At 39.4% G+C, this 23,000-nt stretch overlaps 2 protein-coding genes across 9 annotated transcripts; one reads left to right on the top strand and one right to left on the bottom strand.

Annotated features, from left to right (window-relative positions):
• The first annotated feature begins 427 nt into the window (after positions 1-427).
• LOC133479785 (NF-kappa-B inhibitor delta) lies at positions 428-10,531 on the top strand. 2 transcript variants are annotated; one of them, XM_061777181.1, is made up of 12 exons: positions 428-543; positions 3,143-3,279; positions 3,371-3,404; positions 3,638-3,822; positions 3,917-4,098; positions 5,947-6,052; positions 6,142-6,288; positions 6,516-6,567; positions 6,899-7,056; positions 7,412-7,528; positions 7,606-7,770; positions 8,976-10,531. In XM_061777181.1, the coding sequence occupies exons 1-12, from the start codon at positions 528-530 to the stop codon at positions 9,045-9,047; spliced, it is 1,371 nt and encodes a 456-aa protein (XP_061633165.1). In that variant the 5' UTR covers positions 428-527; the 3' UTR covers positions 9,048-10,531. The 2 variants fall into 2 exon arrangements, with proteins under 2 accessions (XP_061633165.1, XP_061633166.1); XM_061777182.1 differs by having other exon boundaries at positions 452-543; positions 3,374-3,404.
• Positions 10,532-10,682: 151 nt separating this feature from the next.
• LOC133479786 (FXYD domain-containing ion transport regulator 6-like) lies at positions 10,683-23,000 on the bottom strand. 7 transcript variants are annotated; one of them, XR_009789070.1, is made up of 11 exons: positions 22,751-23,000; positions 20,144-20,200; positions 18,742-18,765; positions 18,602-18,628; positions 17,301-17,375; positions 15,327-15,363; positions 15,179-15,216; positions 15,016-15,042; positions 13,016-13,228; positions 10,911-10,942; positions 10,683-10,829 (listed from the first exon to the last, which is right to left on the bottom strand). XR_009789070.1 is itself a non-coding variant. In XM_061777187.1 (9 exons), exons 2-8 carry the CDS (start codon positions 20,193-20,195, stop codon positions 15,038-15,040), a joined length of 258 nt encoding a protein of 85 aa, XP_061633171.1. In that variant the 5' UTR covers positions 20,196-20,200; positions 22,751-22,999; the 3' UTR covers positions 14,030-14,099; positions 15,016-15,037. The 7 variants fall into 7 exon arrangements, 5 of the variants coding, with proteins under 5 accessions (XP_061633168.1, XP_061633167.1, XP_061633170.1 ...); XR_009789069.1 differs by lacking the exons at positions 10,683-10,829; positions 10,911-10,942 and adding exons at positions 12,254-12,328; positions 12,419-12,454; XM_061777187.1 differs by lacking the exons at positions 10,683-10,829; positions 10,911-10,942; positions 13,016-13,228 and adding an exon at positions 14,030-14,099 and having other exon boundaries at positions 22,751-22,999.

Raw genomic sequence — 23,000 nt, 5'->3', positions numbered from 1 at the left:
TAAGTGCAATCGTTCTATCCAGCGCCTGTTTTTTTTTTGTCTTCTTCTTCTTTTTTCTTGTTCTTCCTCTTCCATGAATATTATTAGATAATAATTAACTTAAATCAAATATACAGGAGAGGAGTTTACTCTCTGTGTATTAATACAGGGTGTGCAAAATAATAACATTGACATGATTTAAATGTGAATGCTGTGCCTTGTCAAGGGTGAAAGTTCAAACATGATGATGATGATGATTACATAGTTAATTACAGCCCTCTTATTTCAGAATGTTCTGTGTGTTTCAAGGAACGGCGAGAGTGTGAAGTGTACACACACACACACACACACACACACAGAGACACACACCCGCTCGATGACACACGCGCACACACACGTGTGTGGGCGGCGTGTTCAGTGTGTACAAGCAGTGGTGAGGAGTCAACAAGAAGGCAGACAGACTTGAGACAAGCACACATCACACATCTGCGCGCCGCTCTTGGCTGTTGTTCCATTTCGAATCTAATACCAAGCAAGACTTCCGAGACATGCACTTTGATAAAGGTGAGTACATTTGAATCACTTTTTTTCCCCCCATTCATGTTCTTCACTGAAAGTTTATGTAACGTCTTTCCCCATACACTGATTGCTGATGTTACAATGGATCCCATCATCGTTCTTTTCCTATTTCTTTGTGTTTACATTTTCCTTGAATTTATCTTAAGTATGTTTCAATCATATACAGCTATTCTGTTCGTAGTTAGTAGTAGTTTATTGAGTATGTACTGTATGTCTTTGAGTGAGCAGGAACAAATCTTCCTTGTCTCTTTTTTTTTTTTTTCTTCTCATGCATTCTCTGATGCTGCATGACCGCAAAATGAGGAAACGGGGCAGAGTGCCGCTCGTTTCTTTCATTCTTTGCGTGAAGAGAGAGTCCAGAAGAGAAAGGTCGCTGGAATCCCCGTCTTCCCTCCCACGCACATGATTCAGTGTCCAGGGCTTTCCGAGGCCCGTATTTGAATACAGCAAAGGGTAGCCCAGGGCACTCCGGGCAGGGTCCATCAGTGCAAAGCCAAATAAAAGATCACACTGTTAAGTCCCGCGGTATGGAAAAACAGATTGGGACACTTGCCCATGACAACTGGTGGACAGCACTGCTGTCCAAAACATTGGTGGCCGTTGGCTGAGGCGGCTCGCGGATCATCAAGTTCATCGTTTTGTAGCTCAGTCTTGTGAAATCTTTGCGCATCCTTACAACAATGAGGGAACACATAGAAAATAAGACTCATCGCCTAGAAAGGAACTTGTTTTTAGACCATTTTGACTTGTTTCAAGCTCATTTTTACTGGAAATTTGTAGGGGGAAAAAATTGCCAGTGGAGTAAATATAAAAAAAACAAAAAAACAACTGAATTAAAATTAGCTTGAAATAAGTGAACATTTTCTAAAAACAAGTGTCTTTCGAGGCGACGAGTCTTAAGAATAAGACATATTCTTGGTATGATGTTGAGTTTTTAGTGCAGCAAACATGCACGCAAGTATGCCCATGCACTTTGCTGTGTGCGCTGAGAACAGAAAACGGCCGTCCTATTACGAATCGTACAAAATGTCTTGCTAAAATGAGGACTTAAGATTCAAAGTTCGTTCAAAACTATGGCATCCGCCACATCTAGTTTTTCTACCGCAACTTCTTGAAACTTTTTTTAAATTTTGCGTCATGTGACCAAAGTTGATATTTCTATGTAAAGATCAAATGTCTCAGACTGAGTTATGTATTCTGATAAAGTGACCTTTAGGGTGGGGGGGGATGGGAGGGGGGGGGGGGGGGGGGCACATTCCACAACTCCACAAGAACCTGTTGTTGTAGATTATTTTTCATTTTTAAAAGAAAAGAGCAAGGTCGCCGTTCATACAGTTGTGTCGGTTACATACACTCGTGGACATGAAAATCATATTATCATATTATCATTTTATTTGAACCGCTCTTAACACATACATCTTCAATCATTTTTGAAGAATTTAATTTCTATAGGATTTTCTTGAATCTACACATACAGGGCAAAATATTGTATATACATACTGTAAATGCACTTAATTATTTTTAATAAGAGGTGCTGAAGTATATATATAGAATGACTTTCAACGTGAACCTCGCATTTTTTTCCCAAGATCACGACGTTTAAACAATTGCACGCAAATACAAGCCAATTGGAGGTGTCACCACTTTGCCAAGGCACGGAAGAAGATCCCAACTGTCCGGCTCGGGTTGAAAATAAATTGGTCAGGATGTTCAGGAACAACCCAGGAAGGATTGAATAGGCAAATGAAGAAGGAGGACTACTTTTAAAGTTTTTAACTTCACCTCAAATCAGCAGCAAGATGGCTGAAAGTTGGACACGCTTGAGTCTTCTAACAGGACAATCATCCCTAACACACAACAAAACAGTTTAAAAAAAAAATAATTTTTTGGGTGTATATATTTAAGCATAATATTTAATTATTGTCTGGATGAAAGAAAATCCAAAATAAATGAAATCTCACAATTGTTGTTTTTAAACCTCATAGACAATGTATGTTACATATTCATTCAAACCTGGAAAAGGAATTCTTCAAATAAACAACTTAAATTCCTCCAACGAACAATGCGACGATTGCTCATGTAAACCTTTGACCACAACAGAAAGTGCAGTCGAAGGCAACCAAGCGAACGTGCCGCTGTGACGTGTGCGTGTGTGTCACATTAATTTACAGGAAGATGTGGTTTGGGTTTCTGTGAGTGACAAAGCCACACAGGAAGATGTCATAGAAAAGAGGTAGGCAATCCCATTGTCAAGGTTTTTTTCTGAGACCTCATGTGTCTTCCTAACGGAGTCGGTGTGTCACCTCACAGGGTGGAAACATCTTTTTTTTTTTTTTTGTCCTGTGGTGTGTGACTTTTTCCTATTATTCTCATTTACCTGTCAAAGGAAATATCAACCAGACACGCTTTTATTAGGTAATGGATAAACCTTGGTGTACAAAAGCAGTGGTGGATAGTAGTACGAGTGGAGGTTTATTTAGCTATCTGGTACAAGGGTCGGCAAACTTAGATGCTCGGAAAGGCATTTCGACCGCGTAAAATAAAAGAAGCAAATTCAACATGTTAACTTTTGGTTGCCATACAGCGCCAAAGGAGAAGCCGTGCTGCACTCTGCCCACAGTGAAGAAACTTTTGGAACAGAAGAGGAAGCGAGAGACATCATCAGGGTTGAGCCCCTACGCCGCAAACACAACTGCTCCCGCCGGTCACAACATGCTTACTGTAAGAAAACATCTTGCAGCAGCTAAGTCAATCATTCACAGTACAATATTGGGCGTGACATCACTTTTTCTTTCTGTACTTCCTCTCGCAGCAGCTGCCGGTGTCAGAACAACTGACCTGCTCAGGTAAGACTTTGACAATTCCTGGACAAAACGTATCTGGAAATAGCCTGCACCACAGCAGGAAATATGCACACCAGTCTATATATAGCATCAAAAAATACAATCTAATGATCAAAACAGCCAATCCATGAACAACAATGTCCATGGAGTCAGCAGCATACCAGAGATTTGGTGTAGGCATGCAATATTGCACACAGTTAATAAGACACAAATTGCCAAATGTTTCTCTTATTCAGGTGCATCAAGCAGCTACGCAGACATGACAGCTGCGAGCTCCGAGCACTGGGCCGCAATACAGGAGTCCGCTCTCTCTTACGACCCCAACCAACCTGGACCGAGCTTCCCTGTGGGCTATGACGTCCCTATGGATTCAGATTTCAGCTCCCAGCAGCATCTTCAGGGATTTGCGTCTCAATCTTATGTGAGGAAAAAGTCTTCCGAAGCAATAGTCTGTCGATGAAAGCATTTGCATCCCCGATTTCCAGTCGAACTTGAGCCGGTGTTCTTTTGCGCAGGGGTGCCAGATGGCAGCCGCAGATCAGAGCACGGCTTCGACTTGGCCCCCTCTGGACCCAAGTGAGGCCCCTCAAGCTACTTTCGGGTCGTGGTTGGACACCGGCACGCTGGAGAAGGCCAGGATGCTGCTGAGAGACATGGACTACGGAAGAATCATTGGCCAGGATGAGGACGGAGACACGTGAGTGCTCATCAGTGTGCTTGCGTGTGTTGGCATTTTTTGTTATTCTCAAGCGGGGGTGGGAAGAAACAAAGTACAAATACTTTGTTACTGTTTTTTTCTTCTCCTTAATTTGTCAAAGTATGTTTGTTAACAGTGCTCTAATGGCTCTGATACTCTGATTGAACTAAATATTGTCCAACTCTGGCCGTAAGGCGTGGGACAAAATATTGACAGAATAGAATTAGAAAGCCTTTATTGTACAGTGCATCAAGTATACTGGAAGTGATAAGGGGTGCTTCACTTGTTCTCTACAATATAATGAATGAAGAAAAAATAGCACAATTAGAAATACAATGGATCCTCTCATTCTCATGGTTTGGCACGCACAGATTCACTGATTCGCAGATTTAAAAAAATACATATATATTTTTTTCAATTTGACAACAACATTTTTTTTTCTTTTCTTTTTTTTCTTTTTTTTGGAACACTGACAATGCTTATGGGCGGTTTATCACTCCTTATTCAAGAAAATAAATAAATAAATAAATACAATTATACAATTATAATGAGCATCAATTACAGTCTCTCTGATTTTTATTCTTTGACCCGGCCCTTACAGTCCCGCGAATACCAGGGCTCCACTGTACATAAAATATAGATATAATACAAAAGTGTCATAACAGAAACAGACCGGCTGTTTTAACTGTTGTTAACTATTGTTATTGAATTGGTCATGCTTTTTAACAAGCACTTCCTTTTTCTGCAAAAAGCATCCATCAAACAAAGTTTTCCTTTCCCTTTCCAGATGTGGTGACGTGTTTGTTTATCGTCTAAATGTTGTGTTGCGATACTCTGGTTGTCATTGCTAAAGTAGTGTGAAACTATTAAATCACAAGTTGACAAGTTAGGGTTCAACATTGGAGATTTTGTCGGATTTGGGGGATGATGGGGAACTGGCGGACGACCGGCATATGTAAATGTTTTCATTGAACAATGGGGCACAAATGAGCACGTCCTTTGAGCTCTGCCTACCATGCATACGGGATGTGACGAGGAAAACGACATAAAAACAGAACCGGCAACACCAACTTCTTAACACGGCTACAAATCGAAACAACCCACATGTTGCCGTCTGCTGTATTATGAATGACTATTTATGACTATTTACTGTCTGGAGCGTGTCGACGTCTGGTAATCGTAGAAAGAAAAACAAAAGTCGGTGAGTCATACTTGGAACATGATGAGCTCTAAAAGGTAACTGGGTCAAATGTGTGCGTTTAAACGCTTCCCACACGTTTACAGCCATGTGTCACAATTAAAAAGGCACTCATTGGAATACTTGAAAGTCCAACTTTTGGTTATAATAGTAAAAAATGGGATTCCCCCCCCCCCCCCCGCCCCCGCCCCCCTCCCACAATTATGATTATAATGATTTCATAATGGCAGCACGATGTTGGCGTGGTTAGCATGTCTGCCTCACAGTTCTGAGATTCAGAGTCCGAATGTCAGCCCAAGCATTCCTGTGTGGATTTTGCGTCTTCTCCCTTTCGTTTGTGTGCGTTTTCGGCCGGTACTCCGGCTTCCTCCGACACTCCAAAAAACATAAATCTTAGGCTAATTCAAGACTAAATTGTGCATCGGTGTGAATGGGAATCTGAACGGTTGTTTGCCTCGCGACTAAAGTCAGCAGGCTCCAGCTCACCTATGATCCTCGATTGGTGCTGTAGAAGATGGATGGATGGATGGACAAAAGTATTTACATTTTATACAGTGGACTGTATTTTGTCATGATTACCAGTCTTATGTTACCCAATAATTATGTTTCTTTGCCTAATTTGTTTTTTTGTTTGTTTGTTTTTGGGTCAGCATCCTGCATATCTACACTGCTAAGGGTCTCAGGGAGTGGGCCTTCGCTACTGCAGAGAAGCTGAGGGATCTGGGGAAGCTTGATGCTAAAGAGCACAAAGGCAAAGTATGGACAAATTATTTTAATACATGGATACAAATCTTTTTGAGTTGTAAGCAAACATGGTATTAACCCCCCCCCCCCTGCTTTTACAGACTGCTTTACTGGTGGCGGTGACGGCGAACCAGCCGGACATTGTTCAAGATCTGTTGTCATTTGGAGCAGACATCAACGCTTGTGACGTCAAAGGACAAAACGCTCTTCACCTGGCCGCCCACGACGGCTTACCTCGGATATTGCAGGTAAAGGACCGAATACACTTTTTTTCAAGGTTTCTGTGGAAATACATTACTCAGTCAACCTGGTCATGGTTCCAAATATATAATGATACAATGTCAAATGAATGCACATAGCCACGCATATAGCCACTAGAAGCATATTTGTATGATTACCTAGGGCTTGCTGTAATCATTAATCTTCTGTAATATTTATGCACAGTGTAAATTAATTATGTTTTTTTTTTCCCCAGGTAATTCTGTCCAACAGACCTGCAATCAACCTCGAGGCGAGAGACTTTGAAGGTAACGACTTACTTTGTGTACAATACAGTAATTACTGTCGCCTTCATAAAATGTTCACTAATGACACACATAATGTTTTAAATAACATTTTAACATTCTTCGCTGTCGTGCAAGTTAATCATGGTTAATAGCGAGACTAAATAAAATAAAATAATTGTACTCTTTGATTATCGATTGGCTTGGTTTAGTTTATAACATTGACACAATTATCGTTTTTCACTCTACTGGATTTGATTTGACTGATCATTCATTTGTATACGTATTTGTCACCGCAACAATATTTTAATCTGTATTTTATTATTATTATATATATTTTTTGTCTGTATTGTAGGTATGACCCCTCTGCACTGTGCAGCCATTTCTCACAGTGTCACCATGAAGGCTTTGTTTGCCTGCGGGATGGCGAATGTTTTCCTTCAGGCCAAGGCTGCGGAGAAGCTCTCGTGTGTGCAGATGCTCGTCAATGCTGGCGCCTCACCACTTAGCCAGGTGGAGTACAAATGTTCGACTGCTGTGAGAGGAATGTTGGACATTTGCCCAGTTACATTTGATTTTGTTTGATATCATTTTGGAATATGACACAACCGATCAAACATTTTATTTTTGTAAAGGCTTCTAATGGATAGTAACAGGTGCAGACATACTGCACCTAATCTTTTGTCCTGTCATTGTATTAAAAAGGGGAACTCCCAAATCCAACCATGATGATGTCATCACTTTTGTTTTCTTTCTAGTCTCATTTGCATGTTCCACAGCGTGACTTATTGTGCTTTTGTTGTGTCTGTGTGTGTGTGTGTTCCCCCCCCCTTCTTCCCTCTAAACACTCCCACTCGTCAAATTGCAGGAAATCAAAAGCAGCAAGACAGTGCTGCACTTGGCGGTGAAGGAAGGAAATATCAATCTGCTCCACTATCTGCTCAGCATCCACATGCACAATGTGAAAGACTTTGTCAACATGAAAGTGAGTCCATGCGTTTCGCTGCGTACAGTCACTGATCGTGTGTACACTTTGACTCATGGCCCGATTTCTGCTTCAAGGCGCACGGTCACACGGCTTTACACATGGCGGCCTGTCTCCATGGCAACCCCCGGCAGGAGGAGATCCTCCGGCTGCTGCTGAGCCGAGGAGCCGATCCCAGCATCCGCAACCTGGAGAACGGCCTCCCGGCGCACCTTCTGCAGGGCGGCCTGCAAGGGGAGCATGTGAGCTGCAGTCTTTTTTTCTTTTTTTTTTGTGGTACTTGGAATAATGGATAGTTACTAGTGCACACTAGTATTGTTGTTTCCAGTGAGTGCATTATTAGAAAGTGGAAATGCCCAGATAAAATCCAATGCCAATGATGTCATCCTTTTTTGTTTGATCACTTGTCTTCTTATTTCCAAATTCAAGCATGACTTATTGTGATTTGGTTATGTTTTTTAATTTTACTGCGGTTTCAATTCATAGAAGAACACATTGTCACACATAATTGTGAAGTGGAAAGAAAATGATACATGATTTCCATAGTTTTTTTTTTTCCACATAAAAAAAAAGAAAAACGTGACGTACAATTATTCAGCCCCTTTTTATTCTGAAACACTTAAATAAAATCCAGTGCAACAACTTGCCTTCAGAAATCAGCCAATCAGTAAATAGCGTTTACCTGGTTGTAACCTCATGGCAGTAAAAAATTCTGTGAAGACCTCGGATGTTTGTTAGAGAACATAAGTGAACAAACGGGAAGCCAAAGGAACACACCTAACAGGTCGAGGAAAAACGTGCGGTGAAGTTCAAAGCAGGGTTTTGAAAGAAGGAAAGAAAAAAAAAAGTAATAAAAAAAAAATGTCATGGCGCGTTGTACAGTCCTTTGTCCAAAAAGGGAAAAAGCATGGCGCCACTGGAAAATATAGCGATAATTAAAATAGGTAGTTTACTTTAATAATGAAGTAATAATTGACTCATGTCTAAATTTTATTTGTAGAATTAATTGAATTTATAATTGACTAATTCTTTAATACAATATGTAGTTTGTAAAAGAAATCCCTTTAATTTACAGTACATATTAAATATAAATAAATTATATAAAGCTCTAACATAATATAAAATAAAAATATTTTAGGGTTTTATTTTTCACAATACATCAATCAATAAGCAGCTATTAATTAGATAAATGATTACAAATAAATCAATTAATACATTTTAATCTACCAGAAAAAAATAACTAAATTCATTTGACAAATATCATAGTACATATTATACTGTATATTATATTGATAGTATGTGGCCAGCACTGCCCCGAGCCTATCACAAGAAATGCCAATTAAATGCATATACGTTTGTTCATGGTGTCTGAATACTTTTGCAAGCCACTGCATGTGTATTGCTTAAAATATCTTTCAAACTTTTAAAACAATTTTGTTTTTTTTAGCTCAAGTTAATGCTGAAGAAACGGAGCACTTTGACTCGTCGACGTCCGGTGGCCCCGCAGGACCAGGAATGATCGGAAATCTTCTGTTAAGGAGGAAATTCTTGACAGGACGTAAAGACAGCAAGTATGAATATCTGAGGCTAATTCACATTGGATTTGAACTCTTACTATGATTCACCATTTAGCTGCTTTTCAAAAAAAGTAAAAGTTAATACAGGATTTATATTTCTGTTACTTGTATGAAATGTTCATATGTAGAACATTTTTTCATTTAAAAAAATCATGTTGTTTGGAATATATTTCTAAGAAAAATTGACAGTTTTTTTTTTGTCACCAGCCAAAACATGAGGTACACACGCGCAATCTAATGACATCCAACACAAGAGCTGAAATGCTAAATGGAGTGCACCACTTAACTGATTGTTAATTTTGATCAAATATAGTCAAGAAACGTAATGTTAAGTGGAAAAAAAATGTTTTTTACACATTTCTCCAGATCTTTTGTGGAAATTGGTTTATTATAGACAGTATTTTGTGTAATCCGGCAAACAAAAAGGCTCTAACATGTTGGGAGGAAACTGTCAGACAAGTATTCGTTTAAAAATATCTTCATTATTGTAGCTGAAGTTTATACACCGAAACTGAAAATAATGCTTTATTTTAAAACACATTCACTGCCATTGACGGCTTTAGAAGTCAAATATCCAAGTTAACTGGGAAGGCTGGCAGTGAATGAGTTTTAAAGGCTGATTTTTTTTTTTTGGTATTGTATCTCATAAGATTGTGCTTGTGTATCTTATTAAGCGTTCAGGAAGGGTTTATTTTCACCATTTGGTTGACAAAGATGACAAAGTACTCATTTTATAGAAACTCTTTGATTTCCATGAAATCATTGTTCTGACCTGGAGGACTCTTCGTCATGATGATTGCATTGACGATGATGAGATGCTGAATTCAATCAGCACAATTCCTAACATTGACATTGCTCATATTAAAAATGAGCAGACTTGCTTTTGTTCTGTATGCATCATACTTGCGAATGTAACGTGTTTACTGCGTAAAAGTACTTTGACTCTTGTTTGCGTCATGCTCATGGTCGTAACCACATTCACACAGTACATGCAGTGATGAGTCATGATCTCAACAAGTCGTCATGCTTGGGGTGTTCTTGAGAGTGTGTACACAAATGAGCAGCGTGGGGAAATTGAACCACTCACAGAAAAGTTGTAACAAATGTGACAGTCACTCTTTGGGAATAAATGAAATTCATTTTCAACAACCAAAAATTCCTGACATCTTGATTGTCATGACCAGAAACCACCAAGAGGTCAAATTTGCTTTTGACTGTAATTTCAGTGAATAAAATAAACTTGAGGTCTGTGACTCATGTGTGTTTTTTTACATGCTTCTTGTAAAACAAATGTCACCTGCTGGTAAAGATATTTCAGATATCACACAGCAGACGTGCCCATAATATTAAGAATTAATATTTAGTTTATATTTTATAGTATGCTAAGCCAACTCATTTAATGCATGTGCCAAAAATATTGCCTGTGTTATGAGATCACATGGGTAAATCGTGTGATTGCTTTAGTGTTTGTTTCTCCTACACACAACTGAGACAATTAAATACTTTTGCGATAAATGAAAATTTAACCACTTAGTATCCCTAAAGCGGATCCAGAGGAACTTGCCATGAGGGTGAGAAACATTTGAGCACATTATTTATTGATCATCCAGCTGAGGACTCAGAGTCATAAAACACTTATGCATTCTGTATGCTTCTCTTCTTGTGACGCCGGCCTCGCTTTGCTTGAACAAATGACTCCGTTTGCTATACAGCTGGAGGAGGCACTGCAATGAAGGAGGGAAAAAAAGAGAGGGAATTTGAATGTAAGAATTTTGTATTTAAGCACAAAACTCAAATGAACTCACCGTCTGTCTTTGGTATTGGAGTATCAGATGATCTGAAAGTAGAAAAAGAGGACGTACCAGACATGAGTGGATCTGTTTTTAGGATTCTCGAACATGCAGAGGCCACATTGGATCAGGCACATCCATTATCAGGGGTTCAGGTTGTGACAAGGTCTGGAAGTCTTGGGAATTGATTCAGTCCATACTGTACTTTGTCCAACAGCAGTATTAATTATGTTTAAAATTTTGACTCTTGTGTTTTCAAACAAGTGACATGCGATAGGTTTAGACGTCACACTATACCAACACATGACGAGTCCAATATTCCAGAACTCCGTCATGTCTTGGGGAGTGTGTGTTGAATTGAGGAATGATGCAGGTTAGTATCCTTTGCTTGGTCCTCTGGTTCCCAAAAAAAAAAGTTTAAAAAAAAATAAAAATCATACAACATGCGACAACAGGCGCTGCAGCATCCACTAAACTAAACAATTCTTACTTGGATGAGGATTTTACACATTTAGTGCATTTGTTACCTGTTTGAGGAATGATACATTGGTTACTTATATGTCAGTGTGTTCACTCACCGGACATTTCATCGTACACTTACGCAATCTTATGAGATCCGAAACAAAGGCGGTACTGAAAAATCTGCCTTTTGCAAAGATAACCATAAATGTATGGCGGTAGTACCATAAAATGATTTTACCAGCAGTTAGCTGTAATGAATTGCTTGAATGTCATTGTCAAAAAATCATCAAACTTGAAGAAATACTGTAAATATCATTTTTGGGGTGATGCTGAGATGAATATGTATTCTGCAATAAAGATGTTGTCTCAATTCAATCACAAATGTACTTATTCATTGTGTAATCTGGGCCAGTTGAGGGTCACATGAAGAAATATTACGAATCCAACACGAGCCTGGAGCGGTGACACGGTGGGGGCTCCCTCTAGTACAGGGGTGTAAAGGTCATTTTAGTCATGGGCCACATCATAGTTTTGGTTTCCCTCGGAGGGACTTTGGGATTATGAAAAACAGATAAATATATAATCACCTCCACATATTATTTTGTATACGCAATTACCCCGGCAATTGATTTTTGAAAAAAAGGTTTGTAATATCTGTAGAAAGTGTTGCGTGTAAGAGCAAAGCGGTTCTAGCCGGATCTGGCCCCCGGGCCATGACTTTGACACCTGTGGGCGATCGTATATTTTTTTTTCTTCTGTACCTTACACAAGTGACAAAAGAGCATTCTCTTTGTAAAGTCAACATTTGTTTGGATCTCATTCGACTGTGCACGTGTACCTAATAAAGCGTCCGGTGGGCAGACTGCAGTGAAGGTGTAAAAGAAGTAAAAACGTACTTAAGGCTATCAAAATGCCAGCCACAAACATGACAATGGCAAGGACAAGCCCTGTGGTCCTCAACGTCTCTTCGTCTATTCGGGGACACAGTCTAATAAACTCAAAGTAGATATTATACACATTTTTTTTTTGGGGGGGGGGGGGGGGGGTTTCATATCTCTTACCATATTCAAAGTCATTATGATCTGTAAACGTTGCTTCTGCGTGTAAAGAAAAAGAGTGTAAGGGTGTGTGTGTAGTCCCACACAACTGCAATATGGCTTCCAAAAATCTCTGGGGTGTTTTTTTTTTTTTTTTTTTTTTGGTCAACTCAATGCTTTTCTCAGCAGAAAAGATGCACAGCAAAGAAAGGTGGAGCAGCACAACGCGACGCCATCTCTGCACACTAGCTACTGTATTTCCTGGCATCTAACATACTGTTGATTCAGAGCTCAACTCGGAAAAGAAGCATGCTATGCAATGTACATAAATGCTTTACTTGTATGTAATGTCAAATCAATTACATTTATTATAATAATTACATCGAGGCAAATGGTGCAACGGCATTTGCCAGTGACACACACTTGCAAAAACTAGTTTTGGGAAGTAGCGGCGATGCATGATAAAAAATGCATGAAGGTATATTTCTCAGCGGCTCCAAAGTAATGCAAGGTTTCATATTTCGATAATAAAATAAATAAGTACATAAATAAATAACTGAGTAGCAGTATTAATGCGGATTTTGTGACTCGTATGTTCCGATCGCGTGAGAATGGACTGACCTGTGGTGCCCATGGTTTCAGTGCGGACGCTGAAGAGTTCCTCAGAGCAAATCGACGTGCAGACTGCAGATGGGTGGAAACGTACTGACATGCCGTGGCCCACATTCCAGTAGGGCGCACCCTGGTGGCGCTAGTCCAACATTGCGCTGCAGCACCGTTTTGAGCGTTCATTCCACATCCAGCAGCTTGACGTCCACGCACTAGTAGCCTACGCTGTTTTACAAGTAGAACAATTCAGTTGACTACTAGAGCGACTGTTTTACTAGCAATGATTGTTCCACTACTATATGAAATTTCTGCACACTCGTAGGGTAAGTGCAGTAATTGAGGCACGAGATGATATGTAGTAGAACTTCTAAGCGTCACTAGTACTAGTAGCACGGAGTTGCCAACTAGTGCACAGACAGAGACACAGACTGTCGCAACCCTGCCGATTGTGTGGGGGTCCATGAAGGCAACTGTGTGTGAGGTTATTGTGTTCTGATTTTTTTTTTTCCCTCCTGAAAATGTCGCTTTAAATGAGGCTTGCTGAGTGTGCATTGGCAGGAGTGCAGTGCGGCCTCTTCCTACTGTACTCGAATAAAGGAAGCCTGTACATTTTAATTGCATCATCACAGATATGCAAATTGGCCGGAAATCCCTGTGTTTAGCAGCGATTGCCGCAGAGGGGGTATGAAAATGTGATGCAATTTTGCAGATAACCACTTTGCGGACGGCCACTTTGCACCGCATAAATCATTCACGTTCACTGGCGGCGGCGGAGCCGAGTGCAACGTCAGCACAGGAGTTGCAGCGGTGGGCTGTCATCTGTCGCACAACACGCGAGCAGGCCAAATACCGTCGACAATAACCTGGCATGTTTGAAATATAAAACAGGAAAAACAAATTTCATGGCGCAATGTTGCTTGCATCAATGTCAATTTCCCCAAATGTACACATTTTGATCATACTGTTGCATCTTCATTAATCAAGTCAGACGCTTGCAAGAAAGAAAGAAAAAGAATGAAATGGAGAGACGTTTTAAAATTGAAGTGTTTATTAATAATCACGCTTGTCTTCGGCCGATGGGAGCATCTGCTGGCATCTGGTGGTGATATTTGGGAAGTGCAAGCAGAGGAGGCAGAGCCGGTCATGAAAATGTATTTACTGCAGGCTACATACAGTATGTTAAAATCATGTGAGATTGTTTAGAGCAGGGCTGGAAAAGTTGGCCCAATGGCCGCAAAAAAGATCGTTTCATGCATTCCCCCCCCCCCCGGTTCCGTTGTTTATTCTGAACATTTACATGATCAATCCTGTAACTTTTGGTCCATTAATTTAGTTGTTTGATGCTAACCTGTCGCCCACCGTATAAAAAAAAAAAGATAATTAAATTATTTATCAATGGCTTATATTTATTAAAATCAACTATATTACATATTTATCTCATTAAATATTTGGGTAGTTGATTTCTTGTAAATAATACAATAAAATATTTGGAAAATTAAAATACATATTAATTTCACATTTTGTATTAATTTGATTTAAATGGATTTTAATTTGATTTAAAATGATTTAATAGGTTAATTATAAATAACCTCAACTGTTGTGAATTATTATTTTAAATGAACTAGTTCACATATTTGTCATGTATTTATTCATGACTGGTTAATAATTGATCATTTGCATTGATTTATTGTAAGTAATAAAATACGAATAAATAAATAAAATACATTAGTTAAAATATTTTTAAGTATATATTAAACCATTTTTATGTATTTGATTAAATAATTGGAACATTAATCATCATGGAATTATAAACATAGATAATCATTTTATTATTAAGACACTGTAAAAATTTTCCATATTTAATTTAGGCTTAACTATTATATTTAAACTTTTTTTTAAAATACTTTTTTTTATATCTCATCGACAAATGACCGGACCCATCTGTCAGTTTAGAAATCAAATATTGCTCTTGCGCATAAATGTTTGCCCACCCCTGGCTTAGAAGTATTTACCATTTGATCTTTGTCTTTGGGATTATGCTGTGAAAAAAATAAACAAACAAACAAACAAAAAAGTTAGATTACACTGTTGGTGATGACAAGACAGTTTAAACTCCTTAAAAAAATGTCATGATTTAATAATAAAAATAATAATAATATAAATAAATATATTTACCCCTTTGAACACCCGATTCCACATCAGGACCTCGGGACCTGAGCACAATAGTTAATCAATAGTTAAAATAGTCAACTACTGGCACAACGACATGCATGCAGACTGCTTAAAGATGGACGATAATTTATTTAAAGATTTCTTGACTCACCTTGACTTGTCACTCTTTTTACACATACATTTTCTGCCTGGTTGCGAGAGAAAAAAAAACATTATAAGAAAAGTTATAAAACATAGCTGAAACTTACACTTGGTTGTTGTTAGTGCAATGACACAAATCATTATGCATGGAAAATTGAATTAAGAAAAAGAACTAAATTTGAAATGTGAGAACTGAGTTGAGAACTTGTTTTCTATAAATCCATTTAGATTATTCTGAGAAAAATAACATTTGCCTCGACCTGCAAGTTTTCATTCATTTTACCCTGTTAAAACTATCAATGGCTCAGTCAATAAGTCGGCTAAGTCGATTTCAAAAATAGGTAAACGCAAAAATTATGCCGCGAAGCGCCACCAGTACCCAAAAAATAAATAAAAAAAAAAACAAAAAAAAAAACATTCTGCTGGAACCAATGTTTCACACGGACATTTATTGCAGATGGACGCAGTGTTGGGCCATTGATAAACTTTGCCCAAAACGACAGAGAAACATCTGTAAGTGATTTTAATGACACTGTTTGATGGGTAATGTCCATATAACATGATTTATGAGTGAGCTGAAAGGGAGTTAGCATTTTTGGACCAAAAATGGTAACCGCTAGCGCGCTAATGCTAATTGCAATTGCTAACCGGTTAGCATTTAGCATTTTTCAGTCTCAAATTCAGTACGCCAAATTTATACCATACACTCAGTACTACCATATGCATTTTAAGGATCAAAGTGCCCTCATAAATGAGAGCAAAATGCATTTAAATAGTAATAAATACATAAATAAATAAAGGGATAAAACAAATAGTGTATATGTGTGTGTGTGTGTGGTGGGGGTATGATAATAGACAGTATTTTATGATCATTACCCTGTTTTATTAATCACCCTCCAAGATGTGCACTCTTTTCTCGTCAATGGACTTGTAGCCGCACTAGTTGGAAAGGTTGATGTGGGAAATCCCAAGAGAGGCTTGTGACCTACATGTTGTCAGGGTAAACATCTTTGAAAGATAACGGTCATCCTTTATTCATCCACTGGGAGGCGCCAGCGGTGTCTTTCACTAGCAGGAAGTTTCTCAGCGCTCTTGTTTTTTCACGAGTCAAAACAGTAAAACTTGCACATCTCTGCTCTCTTTTATGTTCTCTTTTTATGCACTGTCTCTATGATTTGTCCATTTTTCTGGCCGTTTTTTATGATGTTTCACCTCATTGGGAATAACTGAGAAACCCTCTTGCCTTCGTCGACTCGACTGCGTAAAACCTGAATAATAAAAACAACAACATGTGCGACTAAAAAGTATTTACTACATGCTAATTGGTAGTCAGCAGTAACAAAATGTCTCATTTAAGGGCACAGTTTTGCAAGATGTGTCACTTTTTGGAGAAAGTGCTAAATTGTAAAATAGTAGTTGGTGACAAAGAAGTAAGTTGTATCGAGAGGGAAATGAAATTAGTCTGGGTTGTTAGCAGAAGTTACGGAGAGTCTTCGCTGCATGTGTATGTTTTTGCTCCGCTCAGCCTCTATTAAAAAACGTTGTTTTTTTTAAAATCATGTGTAAGCCATTCATTTTAAGGCTAATGTTGTAAGATGAATTTGAAACGATATTAAAGTCATAGTTTATGGTATATTTATGCATTAAACCAGGCGTGTCAAATATACGGCCTGCGGGCCAAAACTGGCCCCACTAGGAGGTACAATCCGGCCCGCAGAATGAATATGAAAGGGAAAAAAGTGCTGTCTGTTATTCGACAAGATATTTGACCAAGAGAAGCAAACGAGAACGCTGTCCACAGGCTGTGTTCGTTCTTGTGTGTTGCTTGTGGGTTGTTTTGGTCAAATGTACGTGCTGGCACGTGAGAGGAAAGTGTCAGCAGAGAGAGTGTGGTGATAAGGACCGACCGGATGACAGCACTGATATTGGACTAACGCCACCCCGCTTCATGATATGAGTGCACACACGTGTCGTAAATACTCACTGACGATGAGGGCGATACCCAGCAGGAACAGCACGACGGCGAAAATCAGGCCACCGATCCTCAGAGATTCGTAGTCTGAAATGTAAAACAAAAATAATATAAATATTATACATTAAATAAATTGCAAAGATGCATGCTAGATTATGCACACACACACAAATTAAATATGACAGTCAAAGTTCAACTCCCAAGAGACCACCAAATCCAGCTGTCATCTAAACTATCACACAGAAAGTTTTATCCAAAGAAAAGTAGGTTTAATATATTTTTAGAACACATTTCCTCATGTAGTGACCAGGGGCATTTATTTACTCAACTGGTGGAGGAGGAATCATCTCGAGGGGTCAACACTTAAAAAAAAAAAAAAAAAATGATGAAAAATGACTACAATGGAGAAATGCAGAGAAAGGGCAACAACTAATGCCGACTGGTGGGCATGCCTAATCTGAGGGCTCGTAGTACCCCCGAAACATAAACACAATCTTTGACTACATGTGATAAGACTCCACACATTAATTCATCTAAGAGAGAGTTTTACACATGATAGTAGAAGCTTCTTCAGCTTCTTTAGTTAGCAACGGAGTTGTAAAGGGCCGAGCAGCTACAGTAATTCTTGAATGTCCCTTGTTTGAACGATACAAGATCATCACAGTTACCAGACATATATTTCCCGAGGGGAAAAGGGAGGCATCAAATTGGGGGGAGATGATTATTTTTTTTTCAAGCGGACAACACTACCAGAGAGCAAGGACCACTATTTTGAGGAAATTGTTTTTCACTGCAAAGAAATAAAAGTAAACCAACACCAATAACATCAATGTCCATCATATGGTGCTGACTTGACAACTTGTTATTCAAAGTAAAGATAAACATAATTTGATATTTATGACATTAGAATAGATGTTAGAAAAACATGGATGCACATGTTCAGTAGTTTCATGATGGGGTATGGATGTAAATACAATTTGTCAACATGTACCGCCCCCCCCCCCCAAAAGAAAAAATCTCCGTTTACACCAATGCAGTGGAAAATAACACATTTGCCGATTTACAATAGATGGCACAAAAACCCATAACTGTTCTAAACATGGTTTATTCAGTCCACATTAACACACTTCAAACGTATATAATGTGAGTCCTGAATTTAAATGGCGTTAGTTTGCGGACAAAGGCCAAAAACTGATATTCCATTTAAAAAGAAAATCCAAGGCCATGAGATGAAAGATTAGCAGGTGCGAGATGCTTTAATCTGAACCTTGCAGCTGTCTCCTTTCAAAGGTTTGTAACTAAGACTCGCTTACCATATTCAAAAGCGCTGTCATAGTCTGCTTGAAGAGAACAGAGAGGGCAAAATGAGCAACAGATTTGACACATCAACCGCTACACAGCACTTAACTTTTGCCTTGGCAATACCAGAGTTGCGAACTCCAACAAAACGCACCTTTTTCGCTGTCTACTGCTGAAACTGTGAAGACAAAACAGACAAGACAAACAGTGTTAAAGAGTTGAAAGTATGAAAATGTTCTGTTTGATTATGAATAATTTGCAGCTGCCTTTCAGATGTAGCAGGCCGACTTAAAGCGCAATTCATTTTAGCTCAGCAAAATGAACCGCGTGGCAATTTAGTGGATTTTATCAGACGTGATCCTGGTTACGTCGCATTAGTAGATCGGCGTCCGCATCTGTTTGCGTGCGACATGCACAATCACGTTTGCTCCCGTTTTTTGCGTGTACAACCATTAGTGAATCAGGCCCTACGCAAACAGAACGCAAGAAAATCCATTGCAGTGGGTGAGCCTCAAAATGTTATTGGTCAAACAGTAGGATAGTCCAAAAAAGGCATTTTTCCGCTTTATGCGTAGTCACTTTTTTTTGGCGCACAATTAACTAGATTGTGCACACGGCACTAAACGTCACACTCATTTGCAGCCATACTTAGTGTTTTTCAATTGATTGTTTTATTTTTTTAATGCCTAGAAGTGGTTTCCATTCAAATATTTACTGTATTTATGACTTTACTACTGCATTGGCGCAGCTTTGTGATAGACGATCTGGCGTGTCTTAAACAGAGGACGCTCTGCATACTACAGTGGTTATCTTACAAAGGATGTTAAAATGTGAATTTGAATATAATGCCCAGTACAACTGACATAGGTTTTATGACAAGACCTTTACTCTGTTATGGATCAGTTCAAATTCTATTCTTTCCTTTTTTAAGGACTGGAAAAAAATTAAAGGTCGATCAGTATCCGATCCCGTAACCGATTGTGTTTGACGATCAAGGTTCCACTTTACTTCTCTGCAGGTGGCTTAGAATGTACAGTTTGGCATTGAGCGTCAATAGACATCGAGTAATAATCATTTGCACGCTTTTCCCAGCATGACTTAAAATAAAAATGCATTCAGTAGAGGAAGGTTCCAATCATCAGTAGGATCGTGTGTCGTGTAAGTGTGTGAGCAATGACAACATAGATAAATCTAAATGATCTTGTCTTCAAATCTGCATAACATCAGGCAGAGCAGAGAGCATGCCGGAAGCACAGAGAATGGAACCAAAAGCAACAGCCAAATGACCTTGTTGTTCAAACAATGAACACAAATATGACTTTAAAAGGTTTGTTCCTCACTGTGAAAAAATTAGCACGGACATTTGGCTGACAAACTAATGCAAAGCATTGAAGAATCTTTTGAACAAGCAGCGCGTGACAGGCAAGTCTGCCAAGGAAATGAGCATGAGGTCAAGAAACGAAAGTGCCGTGTGACCACTTGCGAGGGAGAATCTGTAAATATAAATGAATCCCTCAGACACGAGAGGCCGAAAAGACACCGGAAAGCATTCTCACCGAGAGCAGGGGTCAACCAGGTGACGAATGCCACAAACAGCAAAAGATCCATTGTTGCTGGTGAGGAGGAGAAACAAATGTGTTCATAAAGTCAACTTGATTCTGTGACATGCAGAAACCTGACATACACTAGTTGTCAACAAATCAGGATGAATACGATGAGACCCAAATATTCCTGTAATGTTTTGTGAGTAGGATACGTGTATACATTTTAGACGTGTAAAAGCACAGAGAACAACAAACTCGTAACAAATAAATCAATAAATAAAAATTCCAAGCTGATCCTGCCAGCGAACAGAGGGGGATTGATGTGCTCAGCATGCCTTATGAAAGGAGAGGCAAATACAGTGTAGGGTTTATGCGGCACCGGGGGTGGGGGGGGGAAGGGGTCACCGCAGGTATTTAATAAAGTTGCGCTTCACAGGCTTTTTGTTTGCTATCAAACAAGTGAAGCACAGACCTTTTGGACATAGGTCGCACGGAGCTAAACGCAAACAAAATGAAAAGATGATTTTCGTTGTGATCTTGTTTGAGGAGTAAATTGAACTTCAGCTGGTAAATTGGGGAACTGCTTCTTCTGCTTCTGATAAGGCAATTACATGGCTTGTCAGTGAGGAGGGATGAGAAAAAAACAACAACATCCACATAAATTAAAATCTTTCATCCAATTTGATTCAAATCTCGTTTTTTCATTCCTCCTCCATTAGTGCAGTTTGATCACGTGTCAACTTCAGTCTGCAGTCCAAATCAACTGATCCTGAGCCAACCAACAACTAAGGGAAGATTCCAAATAAATTCCGGCAGTTGTGGTGAGAAATCCATTCGATTTTGATCCGACACAACTGATAAGTTAATCAATCTTGTTTCACTGGAAGAGGAAATTGAAGCACACTAGACCATTTGCTGCTGTACTATAAACTGTATGACTTTCCAAATGATCATTGTTGTCATTTTGTGTTGCTTGGCTTCATTTTTAAAGGGGACATATTATGGAAACGTTACTTTTTGTTTGTTTACAATTGGGTTTGGTCTCTGTAGTTCTTTCCCACCCACCACGTGTGGAATTAAACAACCAAGTAGGCTCTTTGTAGCTGCCGATTTCTGAGAACGTGCCTGTGAGCGATCCGTTCTGCACTGTGATGTAGCGGTGGGGCGAAGTGACATATTAACCCCACATTCTCAACAGGCGCGATATGCCTGCTGTCATGTCAAAGTTTAAAGGTAAGCAGAGCTGCATTTTGTGGGATGCACAAAATAGCGTTCGCTAACAGTGCTAGCTTCTCGTAAGCGGCACATACTTGCTCAGTGAAGTTGGCGCAGGGCTATGTGTGTGTGGTGATGTGTACATGTGCCACATAAACACAGTTTACAAATATTGTCATTATTATTTCAGCACAGTATATACTTTTGTGACTTTTTCTTGTGTGTGTGTGTGTGAAATATGTGCCTTGGCTCAATTAAGGTTGGGTCACGCTGCCTTGCAAAACTGACTGAGTTCTTCAGTCAACACCTCCTGACAGGGAGTGCGATGGGGTCTATTTAAGGCACCTCAAATCGTTTCCAGTCCGAGATCGCCGGTGTTGAGTTGCAGTTGCTATTTGGTTTGACTGTTCCGTCTGTTGGCAGGAACCCACAGGCACCGTTTCAGCGACATCATTATCTAGCAGGGTATTGTCGTTTAAAAGCTCGCACAAGCTCCACAGCTTGAAGACTCAGTTAAGTGGTCCTCCAGCTGTGGGAAGATGCTCGGCAATTTAAAATACGCAAGGCCCGAGAAGACCCTTGGTGGGAAGCACGGATGAACGTGAGGATTCCAAAATATGAAAACACACAGTTTTAGAAAACAATTGTAAGCCCTGGAATGAGTGCGTGTGTGTGTGTTGTCCACTGCAAAGATGAAAGTTTATGTAAAGAGAGGCACAAGCCTGGCTCAACTCAGCAATGGTGGCTCACATTTTCACGCATGACCGCCGTGGGGATGTGAGCACAGCGCCGGAGTGGAGAGAAATAAACACTTCATCTGAGGAAAGTGGGATTAACAACAAAAGACTGCCAATAATTTTAATCAAACAAGCACAGGGTGACTTATTGAAATAGGAACTGGTCCATTGATTGAATGATAGAGAGGGGGGGGGGGGGGGGAAATGTAACACTGTAAAAGAGCAACACTTACAAATAAATTACCTCAGGTTATAATGAAACAGGATTAACAATGGGGGTTTTAATCGGGGAAAGTGCCAGTCAGTGTCACCCATCAAAACATAAGGGCTCAGATTTTACTGTTACAGTTACTGTTAGCGCAAGAGGATAAATGAGGTAAAGTACTTCACTAAACAGGTCCAAAACGAGATACATTGTAACAAGTAAGTGGAGGAAAAGACATGGGTACGCTTGCAACGTCAAATTTGTGAGGGTAAAGCGGCTTGGAGTCATTAAATAGTCACATGCTGCCACAGGCATTTGGATGGAAGTTGGGGGTGGGAAGTTCAGCTGACAAAAAAAGTAAGTTAACTCACAAACATTTCAGAAGTGTAGATAGCAAACTTTAGGGAGTTTCAGGCAACAAGCAAATCCATCCATCTGGACTACTCAAAAATGAGAACTTACCGCGTTTTAAACTGCAGATGTTCCCTCCACCTAACTTAGGTGGACTCCTTAAAAAGTTTTCTTTCAGCGGTAACTCTCTGACAGAAGAGCTGGAATCTGATGTGATGTTGAGTAAACAAACAAACAAAAAAAAAGAAAGAAAGAATTTTAAACAGATTACATCTGATTTATGAGGAATTGGAGAACGGCGGCGAAGCCTTTAGGGTCTGTCTGTGTGTCCTGTTTGGCCCAATGTGGAATGAAGAAGGGG

The sequence above is a fragment of the Phyllopteryx taeniolatus genome, chromosome 6, assembly GCF_024500385.1.
Source record: "Phyllopteryx taeniolatus isolate TA_2022b chromosome 6, UOR_Ptae_1.2, whole genome shotgun sequence".
In the NCBI taxonomy this organism is placed as follows: domain Eukaryota; kingdom Metazoa; phylum Chordata; class Actinopteri; order Syngnathiformes; family Syngnathidae; genus Phyllopteryx; species Phyllopteryx taeniolatus.
The sequence above is the reverse complement of the archived record's forward strand: the minus strand, read 5'-3'. Positions and strand labels throughout refer to the sequence as shown.

What these genes read in the sequence shown, in the direction of transcription:
- LOC133479785 (XM_061777181.1), top strand. An exon ending in AGAACAACTGACCTGCTCAG is followed by an intron (nt 3,405 to 3,637) that starts GTAAGACTTTGA and finishes TCTCTTATTCAG; the next exon opens with GTGCATCAAGCAGCTACGCA. An exon ending in CGAGGCGAGAGACTTTGAAG is followed by an intron (nt 6,568 to 6,898) that starts GTAACGACTTAC and finishes TCTGTATTGTAG; the next exon opens with GTATGACCCCTCTGCACTGT.
- LOC133479786 (XM_061777183.1), bottom strand. Translation starts at nt 13,106, where the DNA reads ATGTCAGTACGTTTCCACCCATCTGCAGTCTGCACGTCGATTTGCTCT. An exon ending in TGAAACCATGGGCACCACAG is followed by an intron (nt 12,455 to 13,015) that starts GTCAGTCCATTC and finishes CTTTACACGCAG; the next exon opens with AAGCAACGTTTACAGATCAT. An exon ending in TCCAATACCAAAGACAGACG is followed by an intron (nt 10,830 to 10,910) that starts GTGAGTTCATTT and finishes CCTTCATTGCAG; the next exon opens with TGCCTCCTCCAGCTGTATAG.